At 44.7% G+C, this 21,406-nt stretch overlaps 1 protein-coding gene across 1 annotated transcript in view; it reads left to right on the plus strand.

The window, feature by feature from the left end:
* Positions 1-21,406, plus strand: part of VIPR2 (vasoactive intestinal peptide receptor 2) — an 89,408-nt gene that overhangs the window by 48,439 nt on the left and 19,563 nt on the right. The window contains exons 5-6 of the mRNA XM_053266103.1: positions 13,409-13,503; positions 18,326-18,467. Of these exons, the coding sequence (XP_053122078.1) occupies positions 13,409-13,503; positions 18,326-18,467 (237 nt within the window). The remainder of the gene's footprint in view (positions 1-13,408; positions 13,504-18,325; positions 18,468-21,406) is intronic.

Here is a 21,406-nt window from a genome sequence, read left to right on the forward strand (position 1 = left end):
CACAATTAAAATCAGATTACACTTCAATGCTACAACTGTATCCAAAATTACTTTATCTAAGCTGCTGAAAACCAACATTAACATTGTTTCTGGGAGATACTTTTGGAAGACCTAGAGATCAGAAGTGTGCAGAAGGGAAGAGGAAAAAACTGCTTTCAAGAAAATACATTGAAGCTCTACACACAAGTGGTGTGTAAAGCCTGGGAGGGTTTGGTGGGGAGAGCAGGCTTAGCCCGCGTTCTCCGCAGATGATCAGTTGTGCAGCCCTGGGCGGCCGGATTGGCTGCCCACACAACTACCGGCTCCATCATGGAGCTGGTAGGGGCTGTGGGGATCGGGGTCGCCCAGCCCCCAGAAGTCCCAGGATGCCCCGCATGAGTGTGTGGGGCATCCTGGGGAGACCCCCAAGACCAGGAGGCTCATTTTAGCCTCCTGGCAGGGGTCTCCTTGTGAGTTGCCGCGGTGTGGAGCCACGCCATGGCAACTCATGATTGCCAAAATGGGGTTAGTGGAGCTCCTGCTCCGCTAATCTCATTTAAGGGGAGGATACTTTGGCAGGCTAGCCTCCAGAGAACCATGGGGCTCGCCCACTGGTTCTCACAATGGGGGAAAATCAGGCTGGGCTCCTTTAGCCCAGTTTTCCCCATCGTGAGAATAGCCTCATTGAGTACTGAAGTGCCAGTTACTCTTGGGAAAGTGGCAACAGTTATTCCCCCTTGCCTGTGGAAGGTCACTCGGGGCTTCTCAAACTTGGGTGACCTGATGTTGTTGGACTACAACTCCCAATGCACACACACACCCCGCCCCCAGGGATGGTGGAATTTGTAGGCCAACAGCATCTGGGGACCATCTGATATAAACCAATTTGAAGAACCTCTGCTATAAATCAATTTGGTGGTTGGCTTACTTTTGCAAACCTTGTACACATCTGAATTCTTGCTTTTAATGTAACAACCAATGTGGTCTTGCAGATCATAGCCATATAGTAGCCCTATCCAGACATTATGTCGTATGAGTGTACAGATGTACACGTGTGCATGTGTACACTCACACATGTTTTTTTGTGTGAATGACTATACCTGTGTTCATTTTAAAAGTGAATCTGGGTACAGGTCCCTCAAATGCATGGTACAGATCAGAAGTGAACAGCCATACCTGTATTCAGCATAACATGTGAATAACTGTACCTATGTACACTGTATACTCATTGTACAAGTGTTGAACATAGTATGTGAACAGGGCTAGTGGATCTTTGTGTATGGCCTCTGTAGCATACAGATCTTCCTGGGATACGATGTCTTTGTTTCTGCTTCAGGCATTACATAAGAAATAGGGATTCAGATGGTATTCGTGCTTCTGAATGTCCAAATCTGCTCTAAGGGCTGTTCTACATGCAATGCATTTTTATGTGGGGAAGCAGCATTCCAAAATGGCAATTTCCTACCCAGAGTATGAAATGGCACAGTCCAGAATTCTACCACCTCCTTCTTTGTAATAGGTGGAACAGCTCTTAGAGCAGATTTAGACTTTAGTTCATTAGGATGAAAGGTACAGCATCTCACTCGTATGCTAGTTTATTCCATGAAGAAGCTTGTTCAGGTAAAGGGCATTCAGAAACATGCCCCTTCCTCAATTCTTCTTCCTCAGTCTGCCATGTTATGCTGCCTAATGTGTAGAATGCCTCTATGAAAGCCTAAGAATCCCAGTCGAGAGAGGTTGTGATCTATGAATACATGAGATTCTGTGCTCCCTTGTTTACTATAGTATATCATTAGAAAGTGACCTTTTGGCAGAAGCTTCAGCCATGTTTTCTCTCGAGTTTTTAAAACTATAATTAACTCACTTATTTCTCATTTTGACCTGGCAGAGTCAAGCATGTACATATGAAATGCTTTACACATTTTGTGTGTGCAGACAGCAGCTGCCTGTAGACTTTTTTAAAAGAATGGCTACTTTCTGGTTATACATACAAAGAAGAACCTTATGGGCGGGCGAGGCGGGCGGGACACCCTCATCTAAGTTTCTTGTTAATTAAAGGATTCTAAAAGGCTAAACCATACCAAGTTCTCAAGGAAGCAGTACATGCCATATTGTACCAGATATGTTAACAAAAGCTGTAGCGTTAGCAATTTAGAGTGCAATCCACCAGGAGGTTATCTTGCACAGGCCTCCTTGACAAAAATAGCAGCTGACCAAGAACATGATAGCTCCCATTCATTTCAGGGGGCTGGTGGATTGTGCCCTTACTGATCTCAAAGGAGAATCTCAAGAACCAAGTAAGACAGGTGGGTTGATAATTTATTTTATGGAGTGTCTAATGCTGTGCTAGGTGCTGTACAAGTTAAAAGTAAGCAAAGCTCTTCGAACAGCTTACAGTCATAGGAACATAGCATCACCGGCCAATTCAGATTTCTCCAGAGGCTAAACCTCCAGAGAGCTTAACTTTACTTCATTAATACTGGACAACTGTTCCCATTATTAGAAAGGTCACTTTGGATGTGGGTGAGTGAGTTCTTGGGCTGGCTGGTTGGTTGGTGGTTCATTTGTTTGTTTTAAAACAGAAATATTTTCCTTTTAAACATTCTTCATAAATCTGTAAATCATAAATTAACACAACCTTTTTGAACTGCAGAAGCAAAATAGAAATATTTGTTTTATTACTCTTTACATTCCAGAGGTCTTGGTACATTTTCTTGGATATAAACACTTTCTGAGTTTGGTACGGTATTCAACCATGTAGTTTGCTCTTCCCTTACTCACATGGGGTGTGTAAGCATGTCCCCTCCCTATTCTGACATCATTGGCCTTCCCTGGATACCATCACTACAGCAGTGATGTACCAGTTTAAAGAGGTGTGGGTAACCTTTCATTGCAACTTGTGGAGATTGTGGAATGCACTCCCTGCTGAGATATGATCCTCCCCATCTCTGGCAATTTTCAAAAAACACCACATCTTTTCACTCAAGCTTTCTAACCTCCTAAATTTTGGGTTTTTTAATATCTGGTCTATTTTAAAATTCAGAACCTGATTTTGGGGTTTTTAATCACTGTAATTGTTTCATTGTTGTTTTAAAACGTTGTAAATTTGTTAATTGTTATATTGTTTTTTAATTTATTTTAGCTCTTTACTGTTTTAGTGGTTTGTTTTAATTGTAAACCGCCCTGAGCTATTTTGGAAGGGCGGTATACAAATCAAATTAATAATAATAACAACAACAACAACAACTTCCAGATGGAAGGCCATCAAACACGGCACTCTAGAAGCTGTATATGTGCTTCTCTTTCTGTTTCACTTCTCTGCTTAAGGCACTATAAGCCCTTTAAAGACCGAGGAGGAAAAGTAAGAGGGACAGCAAATTCAGCCATTATAGTGCTGTGCTGTATTTCTCTGTCTAGAAACAGCACCTTGGGACTAACCTGATTGCATTATATATGGATTTAAAGAGCTAAAACAGGCACTGGTGTTAGAACTATAGTGCATAGGGGCGGAGCCACCATTGAGTAGATGGGTTCAAAGAACCCGGGCCGCCACTCCTCGGGAGCCACGCCTCACACCCCAGACATGCCCCCACATCTGATGTCAGACATGGGGGGGCATGGTTTAGCTCCCAAACGGGGCCACATGGCCCCATTTGGGGGCTAACCACGCCCCCTGTGTCTGATGTCAGATGTGGGGGCGTGGCTGACTGCTCCCTGTGTCTGACATCAGATGCAGGGGGCGGCCTAGTGGGGCCACTGACCTCCCTCCGACCCTCTGCATACCAAGTTTCTCAGAAGAATTCAGAGTATTAAAAAGGAGGGGGGAAAGACACATTTAATAACCAAAATCACCTTTTAAAAAGCCAAAACCAAACTGAGAAATCCTAGAGCTTAAAACAGGCCGCTGTCCAGTTAAGCATTAATTGGAAGCTTGCTTTAAAATGGAGAGAGATTGGCTGACAGAATGCGCAACGTAATGCTGGCATTACCAATTGGCTGATGCTGCTGCACACATAAAAGTAAGCTCTGGTGGTGTGGCAGAAATGCTCAGTTGCACAGCTACTTAAAACGATGTAAGTTCTGTTACACAAGCACGCATGCGCCACTTAAGTGATTGTGCAGGTGCGCTCTTATGCAACACCACCAGGGCTGGGCTGACTGCAGATCAGTAATACTCATGTTGCGTTGTGCATCATGTTAGCCATTAGCAATAAGGAAAACAGTTCATATTACACAATTCATAGACGGAGGCAAAAATGAGCGCCATGAAAAGAGGAAAAACCAGCTACAAGGCTTCTGTCTTGTGAGAGAGGGGCTGATGAAGTCAACTCTCTCCTCCTCCGCCTCCGTCTTCTTTGTCTTCTTTTCTGTCTCACTCTCTCTGTATACCCCAACTTCTTCCGCAGATCAGTAAAATCCTCCTCGGCAACAACTGTTTTCTTGAATTGTTCTTGATTCTCTGTACACATAAATTATATGTTTTTTTAAACTACTCTAAGTCTCCCGTAGTCCTGCTGGCATAGGGAGGGATATATATTTAATTTAATAGTAACAAATACATTCTAAATACCGTGGGTGAAATAGTTCTGAGGACCAACTCTGAGGCTGCTCTTATCTAGCATACAGTAGATGCATGTGTGGCTGCAGCTTCAACCTGAACCCAAGGTCCAAACTAGGTGAGAGCCATGGTTGGATAAAACCAGAAGTAAAGCCCAAGCCCTATCTAGTCTGGCATCTTGTTTCCCACAGTGGCCCACCAAATGCCTCTGGAAAGCCCACAAGCAGGATTTCCGACTTCCTTAAATGTTTGTAAAATGCAACTGCAAAGAGGGAGGGGGTTCACCATGCTAGGGTGGGAATGAAGTAACTCTTTCCCCCATGTTATTTTCCTAATGAATTCACCTCCCCCCCCAAAAAAAAACAGCTGGTACAGCCTGGGGCAAATACTGCTTCAGATGGGAGCAATTTTTATTGCAAAAATAGCGGGGGTATTAAACGACTCTTTTAGTACCACTTTCCTCTTTCTGAATCACAGATAGTTAAAAATTACAAAATGTTTAAGAGATGGGAAATTCAATTGGAGGACTTCATCATCTTGTCTAGGTTGGCGTTTAGTAGTAGTTATTATTTTTGTTTGCACAGTCAAACAGGTGTTATTGACTGGTTTGTTTTATCCAGATATTTATTCCCAAGGACCTGGGATGGCTGAATTTTATTGCCAATGTTGTTGCTGTTATTATTATAGATACCATCACAGAATATAGGCTGTTCCCAGTAATGCTGCTTTTTGTAATTGGCTGATGGAGATTTGTGTGGCCCCTATGGTGTTGAGGCACTCTTCAAGGTCTTTTGGAATTGCACCTAGGGTGCCAATTACTACTAGGATTATTTGTTTGTTTGTTTGTTTGTTTATTCAATTTCTATACCGCCCTTCCAAAAATGGCTCAGGGCGGTTGACACAGAGAAATAATAAATAAATAAGATGGATCCCTGTCCCCAAAGGGCTCACAATCTAAAAGAAACATAAGATGGACACCAGCAGCAGTCACTGGAGGTCCTGTGCTGGGGGTGGAGAGGGCCAGTTACTTTCCCCCTGCTAAATAAAGAGAATCACCACGTTAAAAGTTGCCTCTTTGCCAAGTTTGCAACCTTTGCAACCCATCTGCTTTTCCTACAGACGAATGCATTCCAAAATATACTTAGTACAGGGAGGGGCCAGACCTCAGTGGAGTACCTGCGTTGCAAGCAGAAGGCCCCTGTCTGAAACCCTGGAGCACTGCTGCCAATCTGTATAGATAGAAGCACCACTGTCTCTACTGAGAGTCTTTACCGAGTTTCACCACTGACCTGACTCGGTGTAAGGCAGTCAGTCACCCTTTGCTTTTGTTGGAGTTCAGCATCCCACCCCCACCCCACTTCATCTGACACCTTTGCAGACTGTCATCCTCTGAAACGAGGAAGGCTGGCAGATCAAATGCCATACAGACAAGTATAAGACAGCTCGGAAAGGAGCAATTTACACACCAAAGGAACTGTGAATTGGTTAGGACCTCTACTTTGAGAAAGTATCAGAGCCTCATTCTGGGATATGAACGTGATAAATCAAAAATGTGTTGGGAATTTTTAGTCAATTCCTTTTAGGCCTCAAGTATAATGGTAATCTAAGTCTCAAGGGTAACAGCAAGATGCTCCTTCTGTAAAAGGCTTTCATCGCCCCTTAGCAGCTGCATTGAATTGTGGCTTTTTTGAATGTCTGAAAAGGCAAAAATAAGATTTCTGTGTCTCCAATTAAAATGTGACATATCTTACCTTTCATAAATGTTTCCAAACCTGCTCTATAACAAATAAAGTTTTATGAGCTCATGACTGTTCTTGGAAGATGATTCAATAATTTTAATTCTTCAGTTGTTACAAAATGAAACTTCCTTTATTCCTGATCTTGAGCCCGATTCATTCATTATGTTGAACACATATACAATCTGTGTACAGTGTACTCATGTGCAGATCTGTATGCACAGACAATTATTGACACATCAAATCAAATCAAATACTTTATTATAGTCACAGACCAGGACGATAATAATACTTACATACAGAAGCCCAGCAAAGTAAACCATAAAAGTTGCAATATAGTAGTTAAACATCAAAACAGAACAGCTAAATTGGATTCTTAATTAGTTCCTGGCAAGTTTTATTGGCTATTAAGCAGAACTTAGCCATGTTATACTGAATCGTTCTGGTTGGCTAAGAGATAGTCAAGATTTTTAAAAAGTCTGTACAACCTGGATCACGGCATGGCACCGTTTTTCTGTGAAGGAGAGGAAGATGGTCACCTCTGCTGCTAAGCTGCCCATCCTCCCAAAACTGTTTTCATCACTTTTGTGGGTCCCCCCTTCCCCAAAACGACAAACTTCCTTCCCCACTTTTGCAGCCTGTGAAAGTAGCAGGAGGGAAAGAGGGGAGGGGTTCATCCCAGCACTGGCTTAAGCAGGCCTATACTTATGTTCTTTAGCCATAGTTTAATGTTGGTTGGTGTCAAATCACTTCTTAGTAATACAGCCCAACGCTCCCTAGAAAGATGAATGTTAAATTCTGACAGATTCCAAAGGCTTCGTGGACCCTGCAGCAACAAATTAACCTTTTCGCTAACAACCTTTTTGTCTTGTTAAATAGAAGTGAGAAATATGCTCAGAAGTGGAAAGAACACCCTGTCAAACAAAACTCCAGCAAGCTAACTTTAGCATCTTATAGCCAGCAAGCATATTAATAGAAAGCTGTGTAGACTTTCTTCTACATGACTGAATATTTGTAAAGAAAAAGTTCTCAGCAGAAATAAATGTACTTTGGGTCAGAGAGAGAGAGATGATCCTGCACATCCAAGAATGGCTTCCAGATCAATAGGCACCAGTCTTATTAAGGTGACATGACAGAAATAGCTATACATCCATAATTATGGATGTTGCATTTACGTTAGAATATAAGAACAGCCCTGCTGGATCAGGCCCAAGGCCCATCTAGTCCAGCATCCTGTTTCACACAGTGGCCCACCAGATGCTGCTGGAAGCCTACAGGCAGGAGTTAAGGGCATGCCCTTTCTCCTGCTGTTACTCCCCTGTAAATAGTACTCAGAGGCATCCTGCCTTTGAGGCTGGAGATGGCCTATAGCCCTCCAACTAGTAGCCATTATAGACCTCTCCTCCATGAAGTTATCCAAACCCCTCTTAAAGCCATCCAGGTTATTGACTGTCACCACATCTTGTGGCAGAGAATTTCACAAGTTGATTATGTGTTGTGTGAAAAAGTACTTCCGTATGTTGGTCCTAAATTTCCTGGCAATCAATTTCATGGGTTCAAGTGTTATGCGAGAAGGAGATGACTTTCTCTCTATCCACGTTCTCCACATCATGCATGATTTTATAGACCTCTATCATGTCTCCCTGCTGCCAAACTAAACTAAAAAGCCCCAGGTGTTGTAGCCGTGCCTCATAAGGAAGGTGCTCTAGGCCCCTGATCATCTTGGTTGCCCTCTTCTGAACCTTTTCCAGTTCTACAGTGTCCTTTATGTTTATGTAACAAATGGTGACTGGCAAATGGCGGATTTAAGCCCAGCCTTTGTCTCAGAACAAGTCCACATGGGGGAAAGAAAATTGCTGATTCATTCCCTCCATGTTTGCTCAACAAAGGCCGTCCCTCTGGTAATTGCTGCCAACACACCCAAATTATTACAGAGTTTGCCCCCACACACACCCCCTGGATTTGGGTGAATGTCCAGGGAACTCTCCTACTCTTTTACCAATGGAAAAATACAACAACCTCACATGTGCAGCCTACACGTGGTGAGAAAACTTGGTAGTGTGTTGCTGAGCAATCAAACTTGAGGCATGTTTGCACCAGAGTAAAACCCCTTTGCAGCCCCCCCTTTCCTGAGTTGAAAATTCACTCAAAGAGGTTGGTTAAAATTGTAAAGGACCAAAAAGAAAAATAAACATTATTCAAAATACTACAGACTGCTTCAGTCTGAGCCTCTCTCTCAGCTTCATTTACAGGTAACAGCAAACACTCACTACTTTACAAGATTAAATCCAAAGAACACTCTGCTGATATTTGGAGTGGGACACTTTAAAGATCTTGATTACTCAGTTGCATAGAACATACAGTGAGGGAAATAAGTATTTGATCCCCTGCTGATTTTGTCCGTTTGCCCTCTGACACAGAAATGACCAGGCTATAATTGGAATGGTAGGTTTATTGTAGCTGTGAGAGACAGAATAAGAACAAACAAACCCTCAAAAGCCCAGTGCCCAAAAGTCAGCGATGGATTTGCATTGTAGTGAGGGAAATAAGTATTCGATCCCTTCACAAAAGTACTTGGTGGCAAAACCCTTGTTGGCAATCACAGAGGTCAGACGTTTCTTGTAGTTGGCCACCAGGTTTGCACACAACCCAGGAGGGATGTTGTCCCACTCCTCTTTGCAGATCCTCTCCAAGTCAGAAAGGTTTCGAGGCTGATGTTTGGCAACCCGAACCTTCAGCTCCCTCCACAGATTTTCTATGGGATTAAGGTCTGGAGACTGGCTGGGCCACTCCAGGACCTTCATGTGCTTCTTCTTGAGCCACTCCTTTGTTGCCTTGGCTGTGTGTTTTGGGTCATTGTCATGCTGGAATACCCATCCACGACCCATTCTCAATGCCCTGGCTGAGGGAAGGAGGTGCTCACCCAAGATCTGACGGTACATGGTCCCGTCCATCGTCCCTTCGATGCAGTGAAGATGTCCTGTCCCCTTAGCAGAAAAACACCCCCAAAGCATAATGTGTCCACCTCCATGTTTGACGGTGGGGATGGTGTTCTTGGGCTCATAGGCAGCATTCCTCCTCCTCCACACACGGCGAGTTGAGTTGATGCCAAAGAGCTCGATTTTGGTCTCATCTGACCACAACACTTTCACCCAGTTCTCCTCTGGATCATTCAGATGTGCATTGGCAAACTGCAGACGGGCCTGTACATGTGCTGCCTTGAGCAGGGGGACCTTGCCGGCACTGCAAGATTTCAGTCCTTCACGGCGTAGTGTGTTACCAATTGTTTTCTTGGTGACTATGGTTCCAGCTGCCCTGAGATCATTGACAAGTTCCCCCCATGTAGTTCTGGGCTGCTTTGTCACCGTTCTCATGATCATTGCAACTCCACGAGGTGAGATCTTGCATGGAGCCCCAGACTGAGGGAGATTGACAGTTATTTTGTGTTTCTTACATTTGCGAGTTATCGTGCCAACTGTAGTCACCTTCTCACCAAGCTGCTTGGCGATAGTCTTGTAGCCCAGTCCAGCCTTGTGCAGGTCTACAACCTTGTCCCTGACATCCTTCGACGGCTCTTTGGTCTTGGGCATGGTGGTGAGTTTGGAAGCTGAGTGATTGATTGCTTCTATGGACAGGTGTCTTTTATACAGGTACTGTAACAAGCTGGGATTAGGAGCACTCCCTTATAGAGGGTGTTCCTCATCTCAGCTCGTTACCTGCATATAGTGAAAAGACACCTGGGAGGCTGAAATCTTGCTGGTTGATAGGGGATCGAATACTTATTTCCCTCACTACAATGCAAATCCATCGCTGACTTTTGGGCACTGGGCTTTTGAGGGTTTGTTTGTTGTTATTCTGTCTCTCACAGCTACAATAAACCTACCATTCCAATTATAGCCTGGTCATTTCTGTGTCAGAGGGCAAACGGACAAAATCAGCAGGGGATCAAATACTTATTTCCCTCACTGTAAATGCAAGAAAATACAAAAGAATACGCCTCCAGTTGTAAGGAACCTTTAAAAGCACCTTTAAAGGTTACAGAGATTTTTGCAGTGCCCTGGATGGCTAAAAGGGCTGAGGATAGGGTTTCTTAGAAGGTTATGTTACAAAATAAAACACAATAGACCAGTAGTAAGGATCTGCAAAGCACTAAAATAAAGAAATCTGACATCAGCTACCTAACATACAGCTCCCTCGTTAAACCTTTCTCCAAAGTCAAGCCCTGGCTTATTTCCTGAACTCACCATAACCATGGTAGAGACTTCAAGCCCCTGCAGAGTTCCTGGTTGCTGCCATGGCTTGGCCAGCCAACCTGTTGCTTCCCCTGCCTGGCTCCAACTGAGAACAAAGAACATCTTCACTTCCTGCCTCAAGGCCCCTCTAGGTTCCGGTCACCGTGTGCTGAGTGGCTGATCCCTACAAGTAACTGCCTGACAGACAGGACAGAGTTCACTTCCAGTTAACTCTTCAGGGTAAGGAAGGGCCAGATTGCTACAATTTGTCTTCCAGTAGCTGCTCTCATCATCCCATTGTTGGTACTTGACGCATTCTGTGCTGGTATTGGCTCCTTGCCAGGTAACTAGCCCAGGGGCCTCAGAGGCAAGTGACATGGTCAAAAGAAATAAACATGTCACTGACCTTTCATATGTGATCTATGTCCAAATTTTAGCAAAACAGCATAGGAACGCAACAAAACCCAAGTGCAATTGAAGAGCTATGGAATTAGTGCATCAAAATTTTGTCATGGTCCAGCAAACCATCTGCAGGACTCTATAACTATAATTGAATGGGGGGCATCCTTGGGCCCCTTAGGAAGAGGGAGGCCACCAGCTGAGCAACAGTTGGCTCATGGCTCTCCTCTCATGCCTCCCCAGAGAAGAATGTGGAGACGGGGCAAGGAGTCACTACAACCTTGCTACTCCCCTACTCCTTACAATTTTTATTGAACTCACATGCTTTTGTTCCTTTGAGTCATGACTAATTAATTAAACATGATGAAGGATAATTGAAATCAATGAGACAACAATTAGTTGTGACTAACTCATTAGGCCGTCTTCACACACAACACCAAGCCGGAGGCAAATGAGCCAGAGGTTCCATTTTGTGGTTGACCTAATGTGTAAAGGTGGGTTTGTCACAAGAGCGACCTGAGGTTTTCAAGCCGAGATCATAATCTGAACCTTCGGGTTTTAGTGAGTTTTGCTGCTTCAACCTGAGGTTTGAAGGTGGCATTGTGTCATCTGAATTGTGCTGTGGCTGCTGCCAAAACCATAGAGAGTGGTTGGCTTTCCCTTCCTTCCTTCCTTCCTTCCTTCCTTCCTTTACTTTCTTTTCCTTTCGCAGCATACATTGCACTACACAAAACAGCATAAAAAGAGATGGGTCCTTGCCCATAGAGTTTACAATCCAAGAAACTACATGTTTTGTGCAACATATAGTTCTCTTTTGTAATGTGTGGGCTTACTTAACCTATACGATGACATCATCACATTTTGTTTATCTCAATTCTGCTGGTGAGAGCCAGTGATGTTGAGTGAGGAAATCCCCATGAGAATATCACAAAGTGAGTTATCCTAGAATTATATGGGATAGAAGGGGAATTTGACACTGGGATGCCATTTTGGGTGACAGTCCAATGTCATGTATAGTATGTAGATTGGCCTTAAGTTTTGACAGTAGGTCAACATAGGAGTCAACACAAGGAGAAGAGAGAAGGGAGAGGCGATGTGAACAAAACATCGACCATTGGGGAGGCATAGGAGGCATTTATTTCCACTTTTTACATCCTGATCCTAAAATTTGCTATGCGAGCAAGTAAGTGCCTAAAATGGAGTGCACTGGCCATGGGCAGGATGGCCCAGGATAAAATCATAAAATCACAACTGCATTTTAGTGTTGATAGGACATTTCTGTCTGCATTGCCGGCAGATACATCATGACAAGTCTAAAACCTAAGTTAAACTGACTTTGTTCTGTTGTCAGGAGACTTTTTTCCATTCACAGTTTAAATTGCAACCCAGTGAACAATATTATGCTAGTCCTGGAACAAAGTTTTCACACATGCATGTTCATTCCTCAATTACTGCAGTATCCAGGGACAACTGACATGGGTGAGACAGCCAACACAAATATCAAAACTAAAGCTTTTCCCCCCCATCTTATATCACTGCAGATACTTCCCTCCACTATAAATTGCAAAATAGGGCACACTACACCACCTGTGTGCATAGGAGGCAATACTTATAGGGCATTAATGTAACCTTTCCTCCCTGTTTCCATTATCTACAGTGGATCTGACCAACTCTTCTAATATGAGTCATTGATTGCCCATGGAGGTCCCGGGGAGGGGAGAAAGCCATTGAATGCATATGGGAGGTGCATAATGTCTATGTACAATTTAAAATAATGCCATGTTGCCAGGGGTAGAGCCACTATTGAGTGAAAGGGTTCAAAGAGCCTGGGCCACCAATGAAAAGGGCCACCAGAGCCCCTGCTGTGTGTGACATCACATGTAAAGGGAGCATGGCCTGATTGCCAGGGGACCTACCCCAGTCCTGCCAATCTCATTTCCAGGCGATGCTTGCTGCCTGGATGCATTTATTTCCCTTCCTCTCCATCGCTGAAGGGGAGAGCCCACTTGGGGCTTTTTAGAGCCCTGGCACGCCTCTTTTGCGCATTATGTCACCTGCACCTGGGCATTCCCAGGCTTCATAGAACCCCAAGCGAGCTTTCTCAGGCTTCAGAGAGCCCTGTGCGTGACGTCACATGCACGGGGGTGTGGCCCAGGCTTGAGATCGCCTGTGCAAGCTCTCCTGTCTCATCTCCAGGCAGCACTTGCTGCCTGCCTGCATTTATTTCCCTTGCTTTCCCTCCAGTGAGGGAGAGGATGGGAAATAAAGGCTGCCAGGAAGCAAACACTGCCTGGAAATGAGATGGGGAAAGCTCGCTTGGGGCTCTCTGGAGCCCGGGAATGCCCACATGCACATGATATCATGTGCATGGGCATCACTGGCAGGGCTGCCAGGCAGGGTGGGACACAGACCGCCATTTGGCTGGCTCCACCACTGCATGTTCCTTAATATTCTTTTGAAAGCCTTCTTATGGTAACTGATGGATGTAAATTGTTTCTTTGTAGATTTTCTATGTGCTTGTGCGAGCAATTTATACCCTTGGACACAGTGCATCTCTCATTGCTCTGACGACAGGAAGCATAATTCTTTGCCTGTTTAGGTACGTATGCCTAAATTGGAAGGGAAACGGAAATATATCCTTATACTGGGAGGGGATAGAAGAATAAGTCATGTGATTGTGGCAAATTGAATTTAGTAAGCAACATAAAAGACAACACTATTTCAAGTTAAAAGAAGGTATTCACCAGCATAAAATGCATTTGCACTAATTTAATACTAATAATTTTAACAATAATTTTAGAGTTTGCTGTGTTAGCTTAGACCAAGGTAATAAAACCTCTCCCAGGTTACCTGGGAGAGCGCCTCCTTCTTCATGATCCCCACCGCACATTAAGGTCATTGCGAGAGATCCATCTCCATATACCATCAGCTTGTCTGGCGGTGACTTCGGAACAGGCCTTCTCTGTAGTCGCTCCTGGGCTGTGAAATGTGCTCCTTATAGACATTTGTGGTTTAACATCTTGACCGGCCTTCAAAAGAGCACTTAAGACACTTTTTTTTTTAGCCAGGCTTTTAGTAATTTCTGTGTTTTAAATTTTTAATTGCTGTTCAGATTTTTTTAATTGCTCTAATTTCTGAATGTTTTAAAAATTTTAATTGCTTTTTAGACTTTTTAATTGCAGTAATTTCTGAATCATTTAGATTTTTTAAATAGCTGGTCATGTTCGTCTTTGTTTTTGTGAGCCCCCCGGAGCCTCTGGAGTCAGGCAGTAAATTTATAAAATTAAATTTTTGTACTCTGGTCTATGACCGTAATAAAGATTGGATTGGATTGGATTGGATTGGATAAAATTAAAATAAATATATAATGTGTATATAGTGTGAGCCATATCTGCCTATCTGCCCCAAACTCCATGGGTTTTTAGCTTGAGAGTGCCGACTTTGATAGTATCCTTCATGTTGCCTTGTCTGTAACTTGCATGTATATCCTGCTTCTCCACGACTTAACAGCAGCTGCCAACAAAATAAGCAATAAAACAATGAGACTATTCCCATGATCACTGAAAAGTGGGCTAAGGAAGCTTAGTCCGCTTTCCAGGGATTGTGACAACCACCGGGCTCGCAGGCGAGCCTGGTTCTCCCAAGGCAGCTAGCCCACCTAATTCCCCCTCCCCTTAAATGAGGTTAACGAAGCAAGCGCTCCGTTAACCTCATTTTTTTGCTCGTGTGTCGCCTCGTGCAGCGACACAGAAGTAGACCCCCACGTGGCAATACACGAGTAGACCCGATCTTGGGGGTCTCTCCAGGATGTCCCATGTGCTCGCGCAGGGCATCCTGGAACTTCCCCCGATCCCCGCAGCCCCTGCCGGCTCTGTGACGGAGCCAGCAGTCGTGTGGGTGGCCGATCTGACCGCCCCGGGCTGCCTTTTGATCATCTGCAGGGAGAGTGGGCTAAGCCCACGCTCCCCGCAGACCCGGAAGAAACTCTTCTCACCCATCGTGAGAAGAGCTTCAATGCCAGTAATAATATAAATAGTTTTAAAAGACAGCGACAGGAACTTGAGTGATGTTTGTGCATGTCTGAACCACCCTAAAAATAAAAGAAGTAGTGGAATCCTTGAAAGCGCTTCCAATCAGATTTTGAGGATTATGGAGAATGTGCATAGAAGCACACATTTGTTACAGAGGAGGGAAAGTGTACTTCCAAATGCTATGAAAGGATAAAACTAGAGGTTGCAAGCATGCACCATTTTTTAAATGTTAAATAGCAGCTGGATGTGGCAGAGGGGCATAGATGGAAGGCAGAATGGAAGAGGGTTTAACATCCCTACTAAGTAGGGCAAGAGGCACCTTTTAGAGTGGTAGTTCTCTGATATCTATCAGAGGGAGAGTAACTGCCCCTGTTCAGCCCAGCATAGCATCTCTCCAGTGGCTGTTGCTGGTGTTGTGTGTGTGTTTAATATTGTGGCTCTCTATAAATTGCTATCAATGCTTAAAGTTTTTTGTATGTCTACTTTTGTGTTGCTGGTCAGACACGGATATAAAACTGAACTGAACTGAGACAAAAAAAAAAAGATTGTGGCTCTCTGATAATTAGCAAGGAGAGAGCAACTGGCCTTATTCAATTCAAGCATGGCATCCTTCCAGTTGCTATTGCTGCTGTCTACTTTGTGCGTCTTTTTAGACTGTGACTGAGTCCTTTGGGGGACAGGAACCATATTTCTTCTTCTTCTTCCTACGTAAACCACTTGGAGGACATTTCTGTTGAAAATATGTATATCAATAGTAATTCATTCTGGGACAAAGAAATCCACCCCCCATGTTTTGCTGTGTAAACAACTAGAAAGCTTTATCATTGAAAAGTGGTATATTAGGGATGTGCAGAAAACTGGCTTGCCCAGTTCAGTTCGAGTCCAAACTGGACTCGAACAGAACCAGTCATGTTCGATTTTGGCACCCCAAACAAGGTGCCCAGCTTGGATTGAATTTGAGCCAGTTCAGGCCTGGTTTGGGGGTGCCAGGGATGTTTCCCCCTCCCCTGGGTTTTTTTTTTTTTTTTTTAATGGTGGACTTACCACCTCTGAGGTCTTGGTGGTGCTGTGGCTGTGGAGGGATGTTTTTCAGTGGCTACTCCTCCCCTCAGTCTCCCACAGGCTGGTTCAGCCCTCTCTGAGCTCACAGCAGCCATTTTGAAGGCTGCTGCACATGCACACAGACCATTTGCATGGCTGGGTCACTGGCTGTCAAAATGGCCGCCGTGAACTCAGAGAGGGCTGAATCGGCCTGTGGGAGACTGTGGGGGGAGGCCGGTGGGGGGAACCGCCAGAAACCCCCTTGCGTCTACAGTAGCAGCCCCTGAGGCCTCGGAGGTGGTAAGTCCCCCATTTTTTCAAAAACTGAGCCCGGCCTATGAGGTTCAGCTCAACCTTGAGCCAAACTGGGCCGGCTCGATGGTGAACTGGCTTGGTCTAGCTGGTTTGCACATCCCTACAGTATATAAATATTTATAAAAAATTTATCCTCTGTACTGCTGTTTTTCAAAGGACAAAAGCTCCCATTGGCACAAATAAGAGCTTCCTTCCTTGGAAGTGCAGGAGCCCTAATTGGATAGGACCATGGCAGGGGTAAATCCCCCCTATCCTTCCCCCTTTCCTGCCATGCCCTGATCCATGGGGGCCTGATCCAGCTGCAATTCAACTTAAAAAACCCATGCATGTGCTTGCAAAGCCAGTGCTTAGAGAATTGTAAAGTTTTCCCCTGAGATGGCTTTCTAGTTCCTTTTGTATTTATGCATGAATATGTTTTTTCCTTTGCATGTACCTAGTTATGTGAACTTGAAAACTCAAAAGCAAAAGAATGAAAGCCTTTTATGTCAGAGAGCGCCAAAATACAGGCTGAAAAGTAAGGCTTTTAGTCACCTGGCCATGTTGAAATGGAGAGAGCATGACAAAAATAGAAATTGAAGTGCCATTAAGGTTGCAATACAGCTCTGACATCTCATTTGTAGCCATATTGGAGATGGGGGCATAGCTACTTCTATGATCACCCTGAAAAGGGAGGCAATGGCTTAGAAAATGGTAGTGCAGGTTGAAACATCTCATTCACCCAAGCAGCAGATGAGAAAGTAGAGGTGTCTCTGAGCTGTACCAGTTCAAGCTGCAGATGAGGCTCATGTGGCTGAATGTTCCGCCAGACAAAAATATTCCCTGCACCTGGAAAACTGAATGTCAGGGAGAAGGGCTCCCGCCTTGCCCTGACGTACATGTAAATAAACATGTCACCAAATAAACTATAAACTGATGGATTCATTCTCTGTCCCTTAATTTTTTGTAGTTGCATTTTCAAACAGGTTGGGGAGGAAATAGGAAACTGCCTTATCATGAGTCAGGCCATTGGTCCATCTGGCTCAGTATAGTCTACACCAGGGCTGCTCAGCTTTGGTTCTCCTGCAGATGTTGGCCTACAACTCCCATAATCCCTGTCTATTGGCCATTGTAGCTGGGATTATGGGAGTTGTAGTTCAAAAACCAGCTGGGGAGCGGGGGCTAAGTTGAGCAGGCCTGGTTCTGCACTGACTGGCAACGGCACTCCAAGGTTTCAGGCAGGAGTCTTTCCCAGTCCTTCCTGGAGATGCTGCCAAGGATTGAACTTGGAACATTCTGCATGCAAAGCAGATACTCTACCACCAAGTTACAGCCCCATCCCCAAAGAGAGGGGAAGCTTGCAGGTGTCTTAGGCATCATAGGCTTAACCCTTTGATCAAAGGTTTTCCCTTCCCTGCTTAATAGCAGTTTGGGGTTAGGGGATGAGTTGGATCAGAGCTGCACCCTGGGGGGGAAAGGGTAACCCCCTTCCCTGGCACCACAACCCCAATCCAAATGGACCCCCCCACACACACACATTTGTTTTAAAAAATTTAAAAAATAAAAAACTAGGAAAGGGGTCATAGTTCAATGCAAGATCACATGCTTTGCATGCAGAAGGTCCCAGGTTGGCATCTACAGTTAAAAGGATCAGGTTGAAGGTGATGGGAAAGATCTTGGCCTGAGATCCCGGAGGGCTGCTGCTAGTCAGAGTAGACAAAACTGGCTTAGACAGAGCAGTAGTTTGACTCCATATGAGGTTACTTCATATCTTCATAGTCCAATACTGAATTGATAGATTAAAAAAGTGAGTGACTGGCATCATCATACCTTAATTGCCCTAGGACGCGGGGTTCCCAACCTTGGGTCTCCAGAAGGTATTGGGCTGCAACTCCTATCATTCCCAGCTACAGTAGCTGTGGATGATGGGTGTTGTAGTCCAAGGACAGCGCCCACACTTGGGAATCCCTGCCCTAGGAAATAACCTAAAAGTAAGCAAAATAATCTTCAACAGTGCTTCTGTTTTGGAAACCATAGTGCCTCTCTTTCCATATATAGGAAACTTCACTGCACTCGGAACTACGTGCATTTGAATTTGTTCCTGTCTTTCATTCTAAGAGCAATCTCTGTTTTAGTCAAAGATGAGATCCTCTATTCCAATACCAACACAGACCACTGCTCAGAGGACCAACCCTCCTGGGTAAGTAAATCAGTTGCTAATTAAGGATTCCTCCCTGTTTCTCCTATAGCTTTTGGGGACAGGGACATGATGCTGGTATTGAACAAGCTACGTAAGGACCGATGTGGCTTGTAGGATGGTTGTGATCTCATTGCCCAAATGAAAGGGAGCTGGCAAATTAAGGCAAGCCGCCCAAGAACAGAACCCATCTGCATTCAGAACACATAAGCTAGTCAGGAATTTGGATGGGCCTACAGAGAAGCTGGCAGTCAAGTGATGGAAGGGGGCAGGATGCTATAAGAAGAGTCCAGCAAGCCAATCAAAGTAAATGGAATCTGAGGGCAATCAAATGGAAAGACGTCAAGTGATAAAAGGAACTTGCCAAAAGACAGTGTGGGATAAGGACTTGGAGTGGGCTCTGAAGGCCTGAGTCCAAGTTCCACCACTGCCATATAGTCAGTCTGTGGCCCTCAACAAGTCACTGCCTCCATTTCCCCTTTGAACAATGGAAATCACAACCCATCTCACAGGGTCTGAAAGGTCAACCTAATTATAAAGCACTTTTTTGAGTCAAACGTTTGTTAATAGTATACGTGTTTTTTGCTTGGGTTTTAGCTCACCGGAACAAGCTGCAAAATGCCTTACACACACACACACACACACACCCCAAGCATTTAAAGGGGGTGCAGGTAGAGGAGAAGAGACTGCTTGCTGGCATTAGCCCAGATCACCTTTCAAGGCTGGCAAGAGGGCAGGGCAATGAGAAGAGGCTGCAGCAAGCAGCCCTGTCTGGCTAATCCCACCTTCCCACACCTTGCAAATGTCAGCTAGGAGCATCCCCACCCAACCTTTGCTAGGCTCTGGAAGGGTGTTGCATGAGGAGGGATGGCTGTTGTCAGCCCCCATCCCTATGCAGTGCCTTTCTAAAGGCTTGCCAGGGCAGCAGGCCACATTAGGCCTCCCGCTTCCCTCACCTGGTGGCTGCAGTGGCAAGCACAGCTTCTCCTCTTCTTCTTCCTTGCTGTGTCCTGCCTTCTGCCTGTTCAAAAAGCAGAAGGCTGTGTTTAATGTCTCCCTGCTCTTCCACTGTCCCCACCCTCCGCCTCTTGAACAGGCAGAAGGAGGGACACAGCAGGGTGGAAAGAGGAGAGGAAGGCAAGGGTGGCTCGTGCACCACCAAAATACATTTTGTGGGGGCAAGAGCGGTGGCCCCTCCAAGCAGGGCTCCAAGCTGCAGCAGTTCCATGGAGGCAACCAGTTTGCCAAGCTGCTGCTTGTGGAGACTGCCTCACCTCATCCCCTTAGCAAGGCGCCCCTGCAGTAACCAATAGCATGAGAATCAGAAGGTGAACAATGGACCAGGGCAGGTCTTCATTCACATAAAGGTTTTCATATGATACTTAGTTGACGTATCATAACAGCATCCTGCCAAGAGTCAACTCTTAAATCACATATCTATGTCACCTTCTGCCAGATGGGTATTAAAGAAGATCTCTTCAACCAACATACAAAGATTGTTCGGTTCCTTTGGTTTGAAAATTCACACTGAATGTTTCTGCTTCATTCAAGGCCAGTTTGCATGGTCTGCTCAATGTCCGATGTCCAACACAATCCCAATGTCCAACACAGTGTCACCTAAGATTCCTGTGGCGCTCATGCTCCCTCTGAGTATGTTATGTGAACCCAGGAAAAATCTGTGATCTTGGGTTGTCACCATGCCGACCCAACATTTAACCAAGATCGATGGCCGGAGTTCAAATACTAGATTAATGATCTCAGTTGAATATTGGGTTCGCAGGTGTGCCAGCCTGATATTTAACTGAGATCATTACTCTAGGGTTTGAATTCCAGCTGTTGATCTCAGTTAAATATTGAGTTGGCATGGTGGCAACCCAAGATCGCCGATTTTTCCTGGGTTCTCACAACAGCTTCTGTGGAAGCACCTGCGCTTCCCCAGTTACTGGATACCAGAGCTCTCCTTATAGAGCCCTGGCAGGGGGCAGGGCCTGGGGCAAATCAGCTAGTGCAGGGCTCCCTTCCAGTTAATTTTAATAGGGGTTAAAAGAGTGGGGTCTGAGGTGGTCACCTGCTTGCCCTGCCCTAACAACAGCCCTGCTGGATTTCGTGCTGCTCATGAGAACCAGCCCTCAGTATGCCCAAAGAAAAATCACTCATGGGAAGCATGTTATCCGTGACATTAAAAGAGATTGTCTCTTAATTAAATTCAGCAGGCTGATAGACTCCACAAAGAGGTTCTGTGATAGAAATTTCAAGGAACTGACATCTCTCCTCACTTTGCAGGTTCAGATTGATGAGTTTAGAAGGGATGATTTTTTTTCTCCCCTGTTTCTGGTTAATTTAGGAAGGGATTTTATGCTTTTCCTCACTGTAAGGGCTTGTCCAGACTGCTGGTACCACTGTAGTTAAACCAGTACAAATCAGTATCTGCATAAGCGTCCAGGTGATGTAATATCTGCAGTGAAGTCTTGTTTCTGCTGACCCTAGCTTAGTTGCATAAGCATGAGGAAGAGTTTTCAGCCTCTCCTCATCATTCCACATTCCACAGAGCTATTTTTGCTGCTGGCACAACTGCTCTAGAATAAACTAGCTTTAAAAAGTGATGGGCACATGTTCTGTAAACCAAATTACTTCTGGTTAGCTGGTGGTCCTGAATATCTTCTCCATACTCCCGATTAACCTCAACGGTTGTGGCATTTTTTTCCATTTCACCCCCTGGAATGATTTGCTCTAAAAAGCAAAAGGGATGCTTGGCCAGAGGAATCACACAAAATAAAATATGCTACCACTTTGAGAGGCAAGACAAACAGCAAATCTTTCACTCTAACCGGGCTTTGAGAAACACTTGACATTTGTTTTCATTCCTTCTTTTTAAAAGTTGCATTTTGAACCAAGTCCAAACAATAGAAAAAGGCCCTTTCAGGCTACCAACAGAAAAAGTT

Source organism: Hemicordylus capensis, chromosome 6 (assembly GCF_027244095.1).
Source record: "Hemicordylus capensis ecotype Gifberg chromosome 6, rHemCap1.1.pri, whole genome shotgun sequence".
NCBI classification, from domain to species: domain Eukaryota; kingdom Metazoa; phylum Chordata; class Lepidosauria; order Squamata; family Cordylidae; genus Hemicordylus; species Hemicordylus capensis.